The sequence below is a fragment of the Salmo salar genome, chromosome 18 (genome assembly GCF_965601325.2).
Source record: "Salmo salar chromosome 18, fSalSal1, whole genome shotgun sequence".
NCBI classification, from domain to species: domain Eukaryota; kingdom Metazoa; phylum Chordata; class Actinopteri; order Salmoniformes; family Salmonidae; genus Salmo; species Salmo salar.
Genome location: NC_138308.1, coordinates 11,709,184 through 11,725,082, shown reverse-complemented (window position 1 = coordinate 11,725,082; position 15,899 = coordinate 11,709,184). Strand labels below are relative to the sequence as shown.

Below are 15,899 nucleotides of genomic sequence, written 5' to 3'. Positions count from 1 at the left end.
TGAGAAATGAAGGCTATTCCATGTGAGAAATTGCCAAGAAACTGAAGATCTCATACAACGCTGTGTACTACTCTCTTCACAGAACAGCGCAAACTGTCTCTAACCAGAATAGAAAGAGGAGTGGGAGGCCTCATATACAGTGCCTTCAGAAAGTATTCATACCCCTTGATTCATTCCAAATTTTGTTGTGTTACAGCCTGAGTTAAAACATTTACTGAATAGATTTTCTTTCTCACCCATCTACACACAATACCCTAGATTTTATTACCTAATTTACATAAGTATTCACACCCCTGAGTCAATACTTTGTAGGAGTCTTTTTGGGTAAGTCTTTAAGATCTTTGCACACCTGGATTGTACAATATTTGCCCATTATTCTTTATAAATTCTTCAAGCTGTGTCAAGTTGATTGTTGATCGTTGCTATTTAACGTTGTTTTGGTAAGCAACTCCAGTGTAGATTGGACTTTGTGTTTTAAGTTATTGTCCGACAGAAAGGTGGATTTGTCTCTCAGTGTCTGTTGGAAAGCAGACTAAACCAGGTTTTCCTCTAGGATTTTGCCTGTGCTTATAGCTGTATTCCTTTTCTTTTTATCCTAAAAAAACTCCCTAGTACTTGCTGATGACAACACGATGCAGCCACCACCATACTTGAAAATATGAAGCGTGGTACTCAGTAACGTGTTGTGATGGATTTGCCCCAAACATAACGCTTTGTATTTAGGATGATCTTTTAAAAAGTATTACTTAAGTACCTTGTTGCAAACAGGCTTCCTTCTTTTCACTCTGTCATTTAGTTAGTATTGTGGAGTAACTACAATGTTGTTGATCCATCCTCAGCTCTCATATCACAACAATTAAACCCTGTAACTGTTTTAAAATCACCATTGACCTTATAGTAAAATCCCTGAGCAGTTTCCCTCCTCTTCGGCAACTGAGTTAGGAAGGACACCTGTATCTTTGTATTGACTGGGTGTAAGGTGAATCAATACTTAACCATGCTCAAAGGGACATCTACAAATCGGTGTCCTTCTTTGAGGCATTGAAATAGCTCCCTGGTCCTTGTGGTTGAATCTGTGCTTGAAATTCAAGACTCAATTGAGGGAGCTTACAGATAATTGTATGTTAACCACTACTATTGAACACAGAATGAGTCCATGAAACTTATTATGTGATTTGTTAAGCACATTTTTACTCCTGAACTTAAGGCACCCCATAAAAAAAGAGGTTGAATACTTATTGACATTTCAGCTACACATTTGTTATTAATTTGAAAAAAGTTCGACAAATAACATTCCATTTTGACATTATGGGGTATTGTGTGTAGATCAGTGACACAAAATCAAAATTGTATCAATTTTATATTCAGGCTGTAACACAATAAAACGTGGAAAAAGTAAAGCAGTGTGAATAATCTCTGGCACTACAGAGCTAAGAATGATGTGACATTAATATGTTTTTTATTGGTCTCCCAGGTTCAGTAATTGGTTCTGCGTTTATATAATCTTAGTATATTATTATAGAGCTAACAATGCTTGGGTCAGGTGAAACAAACATTTATACATATCTATTCACGTGCGTGCCAGGTGTCATGTAGTCCTTATATAGGTGGTATCTCAGCCTTATGCATACCACTTTAAAAAAAGCATTCCACAATGGTTTAACATTAATATGTTTTGATTTGTCTCCAGGCGAAGGGTTTGGTTTGTGGTCTTACTTCTCGCGGTTGAAGATCATGAACTCTGACTGCACGACTTCAAGGCACTCCTGCAGGTAGTCGTTCTCCTGAGGGCAGTGTAGGAAAGAGAATTGCCATTATCATCATCACCCACACAGGTCGACAATGATGAAGTACGAGCTCAATCTCACCTCAATCAATCACCAGTGAGACCTGAAAGATTACAAACACCCCCTTCTTCCCGCTTTTAAATCACGCCCAGTGATTTGTTTGTGTGCTTTCCCTCAAATTGGATGTTTGGCACAGGACAAAAATAGAAGCTTATATTTCCGAAAGCACTTGGAGGCATGACATCACCACTGATGGCTTCATAATTTAATCATCTAGGTAATAACTGAGCCCCCTCACACACTAGAAGACTGCTCAGGCCCGGAGTAAGATGGGGGCTATTGTTAGAAGATACAAGCTTTACTGCTTTTACAGCGCCCAGAGATCACTCTTGATAACACTGAAGTTCAACATTAATAAAGTGGTGCTCGTAATGAGGGGCTTGGCTAATGAAAACCTGGCACAGCTCATACATATGGATTGTCTACAATCCATGGTAAATAATGGGCGCAATCACAGATAACAAGGTGGATTTCTTATAATACTGTAATCGTGTAAGAAAATAACCGGCCTTTCAGATAAAAAGATTCATGATATTCATGAAATGAAGGGAGAAAAATAACAAGATCTGCCACACTGTCCTAGCACTATTTAACAGGGTCATTTTTTGGGACAACGTAGAACATTTCTAACTGGACAAATTCAGGTAGTCCCTACATGTTTTCTTCCATTTGGTTGACTTGTGTGTGTATTCTGTTTGTACATTGTCTATTGCTGGCAGCACCTATTCCCTAAGTCAAATTCTGGGTATGTGTAAATGTACTTGGCGAATAAAGTGATTCTGATTGTGATTAACATGACCCAGGTACAGTCAGTAGTGACTGGTTGATGTGACACTCACAGACTGGGAATCCTTGCTGGCTTCCCGTGACCTGTTTTTGGCCAGCCTCTTCTTCTTCTTGTGGAGGGGACGAGATTCTAGTATCATCTCCTCCAGCTCAAAGGTGGGGTCGCAATGCAGACGGCCCTTCTGTGGAACCAAGACACACAGTACACTAATGAATAACTATATACCTAAATCCAGACACACATACACACGCACACACATATGCACACACACACACACACACACACACACACACACACACACACCGCAAACATATTACAGACTCCACAACATGAATAAAATGGACTTGCATAGTTTATTGGCTACAATCGACTTATTAAAGTTATTTATATTTATTTAGTTATTTAAGTACAGTGAAATGCTTAACTTGCAAGCCCTAGCCAACAGTGCAGTATTCAATATAAAAAAGAAATAGAAATAAGAGAGGAAGCTATTTATGTGTTGCACCGCTGTCCCTCGGTCGTGTCGTTGCCTTTGTTATCAACGTTCTACAGACACCACAGCAGTATTGATGCTCAAAAGTAGAACCAGGGCTAATGACTGTTTAGTCTAAATTACACTATAGGGGCTTGGGAATACGATGCCATTGCTAAAGTAGACACATATTTAGTAGAAAATAACTTTGCCATCATCATCATGCTGTCAATAGCGAGCAAAGTTAATAAAAAAATAGCTAGCATTGCTAATGTAAGCTAGCTAAAATCTGGAGGTCTACCCACAATCTTAGCTTGCCAGCTAACGTTATAATGTATCTAAAGTCAATCTGCCATCATTTAAATGATGACAAAAGGTTTTCCTACTAATTATTTGCCTTCTTTAGAAATGTAATGTGTTTTCAAGACACAGTAATGCACTTTCGACCAAATCTTCATTAGCGCCCAATGAGGATGCATTGAGTAGAATGCTCAGTTGAACATTAGTCCTAAAACGAACGTTCAAAACAATATTGTGACGCAAATTGCAACCCATGAATATACAAGGTCAGTGCCAGTACCACATGTATGATGTGGAGGGATACTGGTAGATATGTACATATAGACAGGGATTAAGAGAAAGTGACTTGTAGCAGGATAAATAATAATACAAATAATAACAGCGAAGCAAATACTGGACATTTCACAGAATGTAACAAGTGTGAGAGACTGGGTTATGTATAAGACTACATGTGTACGTTTATGTGTCTGAATAAATGAACAAGATGAGATAATGTAGTTCATCTTATATACTGTATGTGTGAAGTGTGAATCAGTGTTTATGGTCCATAAAAAGGTGAAAACACAGCACACTGCATTCTATGCTCCCATGTGATAGATTTATGGTCCATACTTACGTTAGGAACAAACCCAGCCTCTATCTTCTTCTCGTACACAGCGTCCCAGTTGATGTCAGAGAGGTAGGGAGCCGTCTGCATGTCAGACAGGCTGGAGAAACGATGCTCTGGGTTCACCGTCAGCAGCTGAGAGACACACACACACACACACACACACACACACACACACAGATTATATTGTACATCATTTAGTTCCATTAAAGACTCAAACACTATCACCTCTACAGTATCCACTACATTGCTTTCTAATTTCTCCGCAGGGAAGAATAAAGTCGTATTGAATTGAAAAACCTTATGGCTTGTGACTAAACAGGTTGAATGTTAAATTCAGATCCAATAATCTAGGTAGTATCGACATTAGGGGGCACTCTTAAATCAGCCACAGTCTTACAGTACAGGGATCAGGTGCCTTATCAATCCAAAATAAAGACACCATCCTGATTATCATACATTTAATTAGATAAGGATTGAGATCATTGTCAGGGGAGAAACTTGTATCAATAGTATTGTATCTACAATAAAGGGAAATCTTGGGTATTTACATAACGCCGGTTCTATGATAATATGAGTGAGATGTCTCACATATGGGGATTCGCTCTAGCAGATTCACTAAATGAAGAACCAATTACACCATATTTTGGAGACAGACAGGTAAAGTTGGAGAAGAGGTGAGCCCCTCCCCGCCTTATAAGGCGCAACTCACCCCGCCTCTGGTCATTCTCAAGCATGCCTCTCTTCCAAATGAAAGGAGGACCAAGGCACTCTTCCTATAATTCATTTAAATGCCTTTATTTGTATGGCATGTTCAATGGACACAATATTTAAAAACTCATGCCTCTCTTCATTGCGCTCTTGCGAGCATGGAAATGCAGTGAGTCATCTCACTCACATTATCACAAAACATGGGTTACGCAACAACCCTGTTCTATTTCAAATACTCGTTTCCATGTCTCACATTTGGGGATATGGCCAACTCCAGTATCGCAGACATGCTCTCCGAAGTCAGAGTAGTCCCAATAGAATCACCCCTCAGAGGCTCCGACACTGAGGACACTATGCGCCAACAAAGGTGCAGTGAAATCCAGTCGGTAAAACCTCATAAACGTGGTGGCCCAACAAGGGGTGGCCCAACATGCCACATCGTAAATCTCTTGCAAAGAGATGCATTTGAACAGTGCCCAAGAGGTAACCATACCTTTGGTGGAATGAGCCCTCAGGCCCTCCCGGGGCTGTAAACAGGGTTGGGTAGTTTACTTTCTAAATGTAATCCGTTACAATTACTAGTTATATTTATGTTATAGTTATGTTACTAGTTATGTCCAAAATTGTAATCAGTAAAGTTACTTTTGGATTACCCAAGCTCAGTAAGATAAACTGATTACTTTCAGTTACTTTTGAATTACTTTCCCTTTAAGAGGCATTAGAAGAAGACAAAAAGCATCCATCAAACGCATTTGGCGTGTCATCATAGTGGTCTCTTACTTGTGGTCAGATTCGCTCAGGACGAACAAACTTAAGTTTGTGCCTTTTTCCAATGTTGAATTTAATGTCATTGAGAAAACAGAAAGGTGTCATAATGTATCTTGAATCTAAAAGTATCGAAGAAGTAATCATCTAGTTTTTCAAAAGTATATGTATTCTGATTACAATATATTTGCCTGTAACATAACTGATTACAGTTACAGTTTTCTTGTAATCAGTTACTCTCCAACCCTGACTGCAAAGCCTCGCTATTATAAGCCAATACAATAGTCACTGTCCAATGGGATAGCCTTTGACAAGAGATGGGCCCACTCGAAGAGTTGGTCACTCTTTCGACATGCTCTCGTTCTATCAAAGCACTGGACATAAATGGTGGAGACACTCTTCTTCCATAGAAGTGAAGGGCGGCGGCTGGAAAGCCATAAGCTCTAAGAAGAGACAATTGTAATTGTCGCTGACCTAAGGCATAAAGGCGGGGATGGATAACAACGTTACCTTGGATAACACCGGGGCAAACTGTAAGCACGAATGGTGGACTGACAAATCATGCAGGTCAATCACTTGCTTTGCTGATGTAAGGTCAATCACTAAAGCTGTTTTGAAGGAGAGATATTTCATCTCCACACTATCCAGCGGCTTAAAAGGCTGCTGCAAAATTGCCTCAAGCACAATAGACAGGTCCCAAGATGGGGCTAAAGGCTTGGAAACTGGGAATAAGCAACGCGCTCCCTTCAAAAAACGACATAACCGAGGGTGTATCCCTACTATGTTATTGTCCAACCTATATGACAGGCCGAGATAGCAGTTAAATAGACCTTACAGTGGAAAATGTCTTCCCTCTGCCTAAAATGTCCTGCAAGAAGCATAAAACCTTGGATACTGAGCATCGTTAAGGAATTATCTGAAGGCTATTGTTCACACCACTTCTCAAAAACGCACAACTTGTTTCCATACAGTGAGCGTGTAGAAGAGGCCCTTGAACTCTGGATAGTCTCAATGATTCCGATTGGCAAGCCTTTCGCATCCTCTCACGGGCCGGCCCAGAAGGCCATGGTTTCTGGGTGAGGGTGGAAAACATCTCTATTCGCTTTGGGTCAAAAGATCCTAACAGTAACTGCCAGGGCTCATTGTAAAGCAGGAGAGTAGAGCTTCCATGGCCATCGAGTGGCTACCGAGATGAGTGATAAGCCTTGTTCCCTCACTCTGTCCAGAGTGGGGAGTATCAAGCATAGAGGAGGACAAGCGTAAAGCATCACCCATGGCCAAGGATGTGCCAGTGGGTCCAACCCCAGTGGCGCATCTCCTGCTAGGAACAACGGACAGTGACCATGATTTGATCATTTTGAAGGAAGCGTAGAAAGTGTATCAATGAATGAAACACTATGAGCAGTTCCAGATAATTTATATGAGCGTGGTGGAGCTGCGGGGACCACAGTCCGTTTACTGGTTTTCTCTCGTGAACTGTGCACTACCCTGTAAGTGACGTGCCTGTTGTCACTACCTTCCTTGATGAACGAGGGGCTCTTCCAGTGACGGAGCGCAAAGAGACAGTCCATGGTCACCGTTATCTTTCGATTGAGGTGCCGTTGTGGACACAGGGGATTGGCAGATACCCAACAGTGAAAGTCTCCTATTCTCAGTAGTCCTAGCGGTACAACTGAGATGGTGGACGCAATCAATCCCAGCACTCAGAGGCAGGTTTTGAGCGTGACCGAGTGCCCCCTGTGAACAGGGAGAGCCATTATCGGAACGACGTGATGTGGTCGTCCAATAGTGTAGCCCGATGAGAGAGAGAATCCTTGCCTGACAACTCAAACTGAATTCATCTATCGTTCGCTACATACTTCAGTCTGAGACTGAAGTTGTTTCTGGTGACGTCAAAATGAGGGGTGTTGTACAAACAAAGTAATCAGGGATTTAGTCACCTCTAACCAATTAGAGTAACAAAGCCAATGACGAATTTTCAGACCCCTGCTTTACGCACTGTGTTCTGTCCATGATAATGGGGTAGCGTTTTGCCGGTGAGATGGGTTAAAAGGGAAGTCATGTCGCATACCGCTTGCTCCTGTGTTGGGGCCACTTCCACACACTTGCTGAACGTTTGTGGAGCTAGTGCTAGCCCGAAGGGGACAGTGAGGTATTCACAGGCTGTGTCTTGAAAGGCAAACCTGAGAAACTTCCCATGTGCTGGCAGAATACTTATGTGAAAATAAGCATTGAGTAACATTGCCTCAACGAATAGAGCGAAACAGCACTTTGAGCGTAAGAATACGAAACGTGTACTTTCTCAGATAGCTGTTGAAGACCCGTAGGTCCAGAATGGGGTGACTGATCATTTGTCTTTTTGCCTCAGGTGCTTGTGAAAGCGCTGAGGGAGAGCTGTGGCACGGGGGGCACTTGGGGACAGGCCAGAACATGTAGTGACCTGTTTGCTGCCCCTCTCTACTGCTGGGTACGCACCCCTAGGTCAGGTGATCCTTCTTCCTAGGGTAATCAGGTGGATGGGACCTTGATGCGGTAGCAGCGAAGGACCACTTCCCCCACTGTCGGCCTCTGTAAGGAGAACCAAATTGTGGGTTCGCAGCCTGCTGCGTTGCTGGGGGTTTTGCATTGCGAAAAAACCCTGGTGCCAGTGCGTTGCCCTCTCCCTGCCGCGAAGCCTCGGCTCGTGGAGGGGTAGACCTGGTTGCCATGGTGCCCAGGTCTACGGGGCAAGCAGAAGTTGAAGGCTTCACCTTCCTTCTTCCGAAGTTCGCACTTCTGCAGACATAAGGCCCAAACAGTTCCTTTGGCGCTATAGGAGCATTAAGGAAATCTGCCTTTTCCTTGTCCAAGAGGCTGGACAAGTTGAGCCACAAGGCTCTCTCCCCCACCACCGCAAGGCTCATGGCATGCCTACAGCCTTGAATGGCTCCTCTAATGAATGTGCAGCAGACACGTAAAACTTCTGGAAGATGGAGGCGGAAATGCGCTCTGTCTTCCCAGGAAGAGAAGTGTCGGTCTCTGACGCAGCACTGAACTTGAGGTCGTTGGCCAGTGACAGCTCAACTACCGGGGGCTTGCTTGTGACGCTAGCTACCACCGGAGACTGAGGAGTAGAAAACTATTTATACTCTAAGCAAAACTTTCCTCTCGGTCAGTACTCAACACTATCGACAGGAGCTGAGGTCCTACGTTCTGCAGCTTAACCTCACGGTTTCGCCTGAGAACAGTTCAGTAGGAGACAGTGATCTAGTCGCGCTGAGGAGAGCTTCTCCAACAGACGCTGTGATTGGTTCTTCAGTTAGTGAATCTTCTAGAGTGAATCCCCATTTGTGAGACATCGAAACAATGATTTGAAATAGAACAGCTGTTAAGTTTCACCGTGGGACAGCATAACATAAACCTAGGAGAAATGATTTTGGGATGTAGTTCTGTTGCCATGTCAACCATCTCTCTCCAAACTCTCCCACTCTGAAAATTCAGACGAGTCATTTCTCCCAGAGGGCTGTTTAGGTCCGTCTAGGTGGAGATCAGACATGGTAATCAATCAGCAGCCAAGCGGAAGATACAGATGCCATCGCCCTGGAGCCTCGTTGGCTCTGACTGGAGCAGACACGCACAGATTAGAGAGTAGTCCCTCACTACTCTGACTCCCTGCCACTCCATTTGTCTATCCTCCTTGTCCTTATATCGCTAAATCTCTCCCTCTGTTCCCCTCTGGCCTTAGGCAACTCTCCCTCCATCCACTTTCACCTCAATTACTTTTCTGAGCCTTCTTCTGTCTTCTGACCACTGACTCGACTCTCTACTCCACTGTAGACTTTCCCCTGACAACTCTCCCCTCCACAGCAGCCCATCTCTCCACTTCTGCCCCTCATCTCCTCTCCTCACTTTTACTCTCCTTACCTCGGCTCTCTGCTCTTCTTGGACCCCAGTAAGACTAGCTGTTGCTATTGGCATCAGCTAATGGGGATTGTAATAAATCAAAAAATTGAAATCCCCTCCACTCATCTTTCTCCTTCCCCCTTCCACTTCCCCTCCCCACTTACCTTCCTCATGAGATGGACCAGATCCTTGGGCCAGGTGGAGTTGTACTGCACACTGACTGTACTGAAAAGCTGCATTAAAGACTCCACTGAGTTACTGGCATGGATCTCATAGGGCCTCTGACAGAGGGAGAGAGAGAGAGGGTGAGAGGGCGAGGGAAGGAGAAGGACGAAAGAGAGAGAAAGGATAAGAGAGAGGGAGAGAGTAAGAGAGAGATGGAGGGGAGAGGGAGAGAGAGAGAAAGGATGAGAGAGAGGAAGAGAGAGTAAGAGAGAGATGGAGGGGAGAGAGAGAGAGAGGAAAGCATAGACAGACAGTGAGAAATGTAAAGAGGTGAGTATCAACCACATTCAGTTGTCATAACTCAAGAAGAGCTCCACTTCCCATAATGCCTTTCCTTACCCATCCACGCAGCACCTCAAAAACTGTCACGCCTAGCGACCACCAATCCACCTCAAAGGCATAACCCACCCCCCCGCTCACAAAGGACTGGAAGATCTCTGGGGCTGGAGGAGACACAGACAGAGTCAGTCAGCTAGGCTACACGAGACCATAGAACACTAATGGATATTTACACAGTATATTAGTGATACGGTTCCAGATCTGTCTCGTCATAGTCGTGACCATAGGAGTTGGCAAGACAGCACAAACAGATCTGGGTCCAGGCTATTGATAAGGGTTTCCAAGGGCTGAAGGAATAACAGGTATAAAAGTCTTACCCATGTAGGGCTTGGTTCCAGCTAAGGCCGTGGCCCTCTCTCCATCCTTGATTATTGTAGCAACGTTGAAGTCTGTCAGGTGGGCATGGCCTGTGAAGACAGCGCTCCTTAGAACCAAACTCAAATATACTGTAACACCACATCCATAAAACTCCCCAAAACATGTTTCTTTCTTTAACAAAACTATCCAAAAGAAACTGAAAGCTACGGTATCTATTTTTTGTCTGAACTTGAGTAGGCTTTCTATCTTTATTGCCTGATGTAACCTAAATCAAATGTGTTATCTCTGACTAACTTTGACTAACTAACTGATAAACAAAAACAAAACACAAATAGCTTAGTAAAAACATGATTCAGTGTGTCAACGAGACATTTGTTTGCCGGAGTCTGGTCTACTGGTAGCGCTGCCGACTGCAGACCACATATACCCGCTGGCGACAGGGTTATGAATCCTGCCTCGGCCCCTACTCCCAGTCTCCCTCTGTATCTGTCTCCGTCTCTACCTGTCACTGTCTGTCACTGTCCTTAAAAACAATAAAATACATTACAAATATATATTTAAAAAATACTTGAAGCAGAGTCTGCCTGAGCATTTTACTGTAAGAGCTGATGTCTACAGAGTGAAGTGGACTAGTGTGTCCTTGTGCTTCTTTCTGCATGTCTTCAAAGCATGGTGGGGTGTGAGACACACATTCTGGCTATTCTGCATGAGCGCTGACCCCATTACTGTGGTGATACCGACAGTAACATCCTGCAGAGTCATGACTGTGTGTCCTACCTGTCACCTTGGACCATTTTCTTTCTCAGAAGCTCGCTTTACTGTACATAGGGACATTTTTCTCTTTCTCACTCTCTCCCTCTCGTTCTCTCTCCTTCTCTACCACACATACTGCACACACGCACATGAGCAACTATGTCACTCAAATGGCCTACACATGCCCTCATAAAGTATGTGACAAAGGCAAAACGTACACACGTCGTAAACATCTGATGAGTACAGGATAAAGTCATCTCTAAGAAGAGGCATTCTCACCTTGTTCATCTAACAAGATGTTGTCTGGTTTGATATCCCTGTGAGATAGAAACAGAGGGAAACACAGAAATCATTGTCTTAGAATATGGAACTGCATATGGAACTACATGTAAATCTGTACATGTAGTCAGTATAAAGCGTGTGCCGCAGACTGTGTGTTTCTGAGTTTGCACGTGCATGCGCTTGGAACAGTGTGTGGAACAGAATGGGTAGCTGTATGTGCTACATGTGTGTGCAAGTGTATCTGTACATTGAGGCTTGTAGGTGCTGCCTGGGCTGTTCAACAAAAAGAGGGCCTTTTGGGGCGTGTAATCCTGTCAAGAAAAATCTTTTATTTCATCAAATGTTTATATTCTGTCATAAAGAGAGCATATTCCACTTAATATATAAAAAAAAAATTCCACATCAAATATATATTTTTTAAATTGCCAATTAAAGTTACAAGGTTTACCGATGATGATTTCATTTTAAAGCAGCCATAGCTCGCCTTGTGACAGGGGGAATGGAAGCAGGTATTGTGCAGCAGGGAGGGGCAATTGAATGCAAGCTTAACACATTCTTACTTAACACTTTTCTAGACCATCTACTATGGGTAACAGGGTTGACATGTTATGTTCGACTCTCTCAGTTTTCTACCACAAAACACCAGAAAACGCTCACCTGCTTTTACACTATGATTTGAGTGTTCAATGTTTCTTTTGAAAAAATTATTTAAAAAGGAATAGTTTCACCATATTCAAATTATAGTTCAGTTAATGTAACAGGATTGACCCTTAAAATGAGGGACAAACCACTAATCACATGAAATAAATAACCATCTTCAGAAATTACTTTGTCAAAGCAACAAAATAACTAGGGCTTTACAATGATGGTGAAAACGTTGGGACATTTTGGGGTTAAATGGATTAAAATGTTCCTGGAAAAACAGTGACGTGGGACTTTTCCTTATTCATATAAAAAAATCAGATTCATTACATTTTCAATGTTGTTTATATTAAAGCTAGGGCACTGCATTTAATATAACAGGCTTTTAAAATTCAATATTGGAACGACCAACCTGTGTGTGTATTACATATGTGACTGTGTGCCGATGTGTGTACGTGTGCCCATGTACTGATCCCTACACCACTACATTGGACATGGATGAATGGGAACATGGCAAATTCCAATCCCAATGCCAGGGAGGCACTCCCAGGTTTTCTCCACACATGCTTTTTATGTGGGGCACCAAAGCAGTGGAGACCAACACAAACAACAACACCTTGGTGTTAACCCACATGCACAGCCCCCTCCAAGCCCACAGCCAATTAACAGAGCCAACCCCGCTTATTTAATTATGCAGCCTGTCACAAAAGTGTGAATAATACATTTAGTCCACATAGAGAGTCTCATACACTACACTAACATGATATCAGGCTACAGTAAGTATTTTTTAACTGGTGTTTTCCTTAAGAGGTTTAATGGAAATGTGATCACAAACCCAAGTCATTTAGTCCACAGAGTCTTTGTCTCAAACACTACACTAACATACAAAGTAACGTGTGCACTAAGGCTATGCTATACCAAGAAGTACGTCTCTATGTTGACTGGTTTATTTCTCAAGAGATTTCAATGGAAATGTACGGGAGGAACTCAAATATGAAAGTCTCTACACCGCCACAGTGGTTTTTTTGATGCAAAATCAGCTCATACACTTCACTAAAGTAACATTCCTGTTAGCACTGACCCACTGGGAACACGCTGGTAGAATCAATGTTGCTATCAAGTCTTTTCAATGAAAAATATATAGAATTACGTTGAACCAACCTGGAATAAATGTTGAATTGATGTCTTTGCCCATTGGGGAGGCTATACTATACCATAAAAGTGAATCTCTATGTTAACTGGTGTATTTCTCAAGAGGTTTACGGGAAATGTATTCAATTCACGTGCTCTATGGCCATGGGAGAAATTCCAATATGAAACCCTCTGCCATCCCGCCGTACTGCCACCATGGTTATTTGATGTAAAACCATGCAGAGCATTGCTCATTGAACACACTTCTTCTTTGACGTGACTAGCAATGCAGTCAAACGGGTTTCCTAAGTATGGAATGGAAACTCCAGCAGCAGACGACTAACAAGTTTGAGGTGTAATTCCACCTCAAATGCCTTCACTATAGAAGAGGGAAGAGAAATCAATGTTCACCTTTTTAGTTTTTCTCCGGTGCAGAAGAAGTAAAGAGGGGGGCCATTCTTGCGTTCTTTGGGGACTTTTTTGCTTAGACTAATTCCACCTTCCTCAGGCATCATGGCAGCAGCAGACTGTTGCTAGGAGACACTTCTTCCCCCATTTGGTGCAATAAAATAATAGTATTCTCCTGTCACAAACCCACAGCATGGAACCAAATTGCAGAGCAGGAGATACAGATAACCAGGGATTGGATTAGGCCTCCTACAGCAGACACAATTGTGTCAGAGTCAGAAGTGTTGATGCCAAGAGGAGAAAAAAAAAACACTCTGAATCTTCTACCAACTAACTTAATTGGTATTTAAATAATGGTAAAGCACATTCATCAAGTTGACAGGGTGAATTACTGTTTTAACTTGAGTTAAGGACAAGTGTGTGTTCATTCTAGTTGGAACTACAGTGCCTTCAGAAAGTATTCCCACCCTTTTACTTTATACACATTTTGTTGTGTAACAAAGTGGGATTAAATAGGTTTAATAGTTTTTTTGTCAACGATCTACATAAAATACTCTGTAATGTCAAAGTCGAATAAAAAGGTGAAAATTAAAAAATATATATGAAAAATAAAGCACTAATATATCTTCCTTAGATAAGTATTCAACCCCCTGAGATATTACATGTTAGAATCACCTTTGGCAGTCTCTAAGAGCTTTGCACACCTGGAATGTAGATATTTGCACATTATTCTTTTAAAGATTCTTCGAGCTCTGTCAAGTTGGTTGTTGATCATTGCTAGACAGCCATTTTCAAGTCTTGCCATAGATTTTCAAGGCAAATTTAAGTCAAAACTGGAACTGGGCCACTTTCAATGTCGTCATGATGTATATATGGCCTTATGTTTTAGGTTATTGTCTTGCTGAAAGGTGAATTTGTCTCCCAGTGTCTGTTGGAAAGCAGACTGAGCCAGATTTTCCCCTAGGATTTTGCCTGTGCTTAGCTAAATTCTGTTTATTTTTATAATTAAAAAAACTCCCTAGTCCTTGCCAATGACAAGTGTAACCGGTGTGAAATGGCTAGCTAATTAGCAGGGTACGTGCTAATAGCATTTCAATTGGTGATGTCACTCGCTCTGAGACCTTGAAGTAGTTGTTCCTCTTGCTCTGCAACAACTAATTAAGTTAGTTGTTACAGTTGTAGTCGTTCAAAAATCATGTTAAACACTATTATTAGTGAGTCCATGCAACTTATTAGGTCACTTCATAAGCACATGTTTACTTTGCCATAACAAAGGGGTTGAAGATTATTCACTTAAGACATTTCAGCTTTTCATGTTGAATTCATTTGTAAACATTTAGAAAAACATAATTCCACTTTAACATTATGGGGTAGTGTGTAGGCCAGTGACAAAACATCTAAATGTAAGGCTGTAACACAACAACATGTGGAAAAAGTCAAGGGGGTATGAATACTTTCTGAAGACACTGTACATGTTTGTACATGATTGCTCAACATCACGAATGCACAAACTCACTCACCAGTACGCACGCACCCACATATTTATTTGCACTTTAGAGGAGCAATTTGCTAAAACGAGCTTTGGAGTAAAGGTTAAAACATTGAGGCCAAATGGTTAAAACATTTTGAGTGGAGTTTGTGGTCTACAGGGACCTAAACACTTTCATTTACTGCACCAACACTTTGCACTGTGCTCAGCACTTTCAACAAAAGCTCACAACTGCAAGTCATACCATGCTGAAGAAGATTGATTTTAACAATTACAGCAATATAGAAAAGCCTTAATTAAAAGGGAATGCCCAGGTCCTTATAGAAATAATACTGTTTAGCAAACAACAGACTGTTGGACAAACGCATAGGCTACTAAAGCCATTTTAGTTTCATAATCCGATGGAAGAAAACTCAGATTCTTAACAAACACACAAACAACTACACCACTGATATACTAGTGATTTCAAAGCTGTGGCTTTTCTCCCAACGAGCACCACATATTGGAGCCTACATCATTAGACCCAGAACGCGGGTTTTCCAGCACTGCAGTGCGGTGAGTATCTCCTGTAGCCGTCAGGCCACACATTAGGTGTCCTAGCTGGGAGAGTGAAAAGGACGATGCAGGACTGCCCGTTCTGCCGGGGACACTCAAGACAGATGAGAAAAGGATGATGATGAATCATTACACCCCTTAACACATGCGATTCATCTCCTTTTGGACATGGAGGCGAGGGGATGTCTGTCTCTGAAACAGGGAGTAGAAGAGGGAGGGCCAGGAGTCCCAGACGTGGCACTCAGGATAGGAGTAATCAGGGAGGTACGTACAACTAAAAGCAGACAAACAGCGATCCCCTGCTGGGTGTCGGCGAATGGTGGCTGTTTGCACTGTTTCAGAAAATGATCAGAAAATGACAGCTCCTATTCTGGTCAAAGCGATAG

At 42.3% G+C, this 15,899-nt stretch overlaps 1 protein-coding gene across 1 annotated transcript in view; it reads right to left on the bottom strand.

The window, feature by feature from the left end:
- Positions 1–15,899, bottom strand: part of LOC106576771 (serine/threonine-protein kinase 32C) — a 156,308-nt gene that overhangs the window by 18,739 nt on the left and 121,670 nt on the right. The window contains exons 5-11 of the mRNA XM_014154152.3: positions 11,286–11,323; positions 10,253–10,342; positions 9,936–10,039; positions 9,536–9,652; positions 4,023–4,148; positions 2,687–2,815; positions 1,717–1,784 (exon numbers count right to left, since the gene is read on the bottom strand). Of these exons, the coding sequence (XP_014009627.1) occupies positions 1,717–1,784; positions 2,687–2,815; positions 4,023–4,148; positions 9,536–9,652; positions 9,936–10,039; positions 10,253–10,342; positions 11,286–11,323 (672 nt within the window). The remainder of the gene's footprint in view (positions 1–1,716; positions 1,785–2,686; positions 2,816–4,022; positions 4,149–9,535; positions 9,653–9,935; positions 10,040–10,252; positions 10,343–11,285; positions 11,324–15,899) is intronic.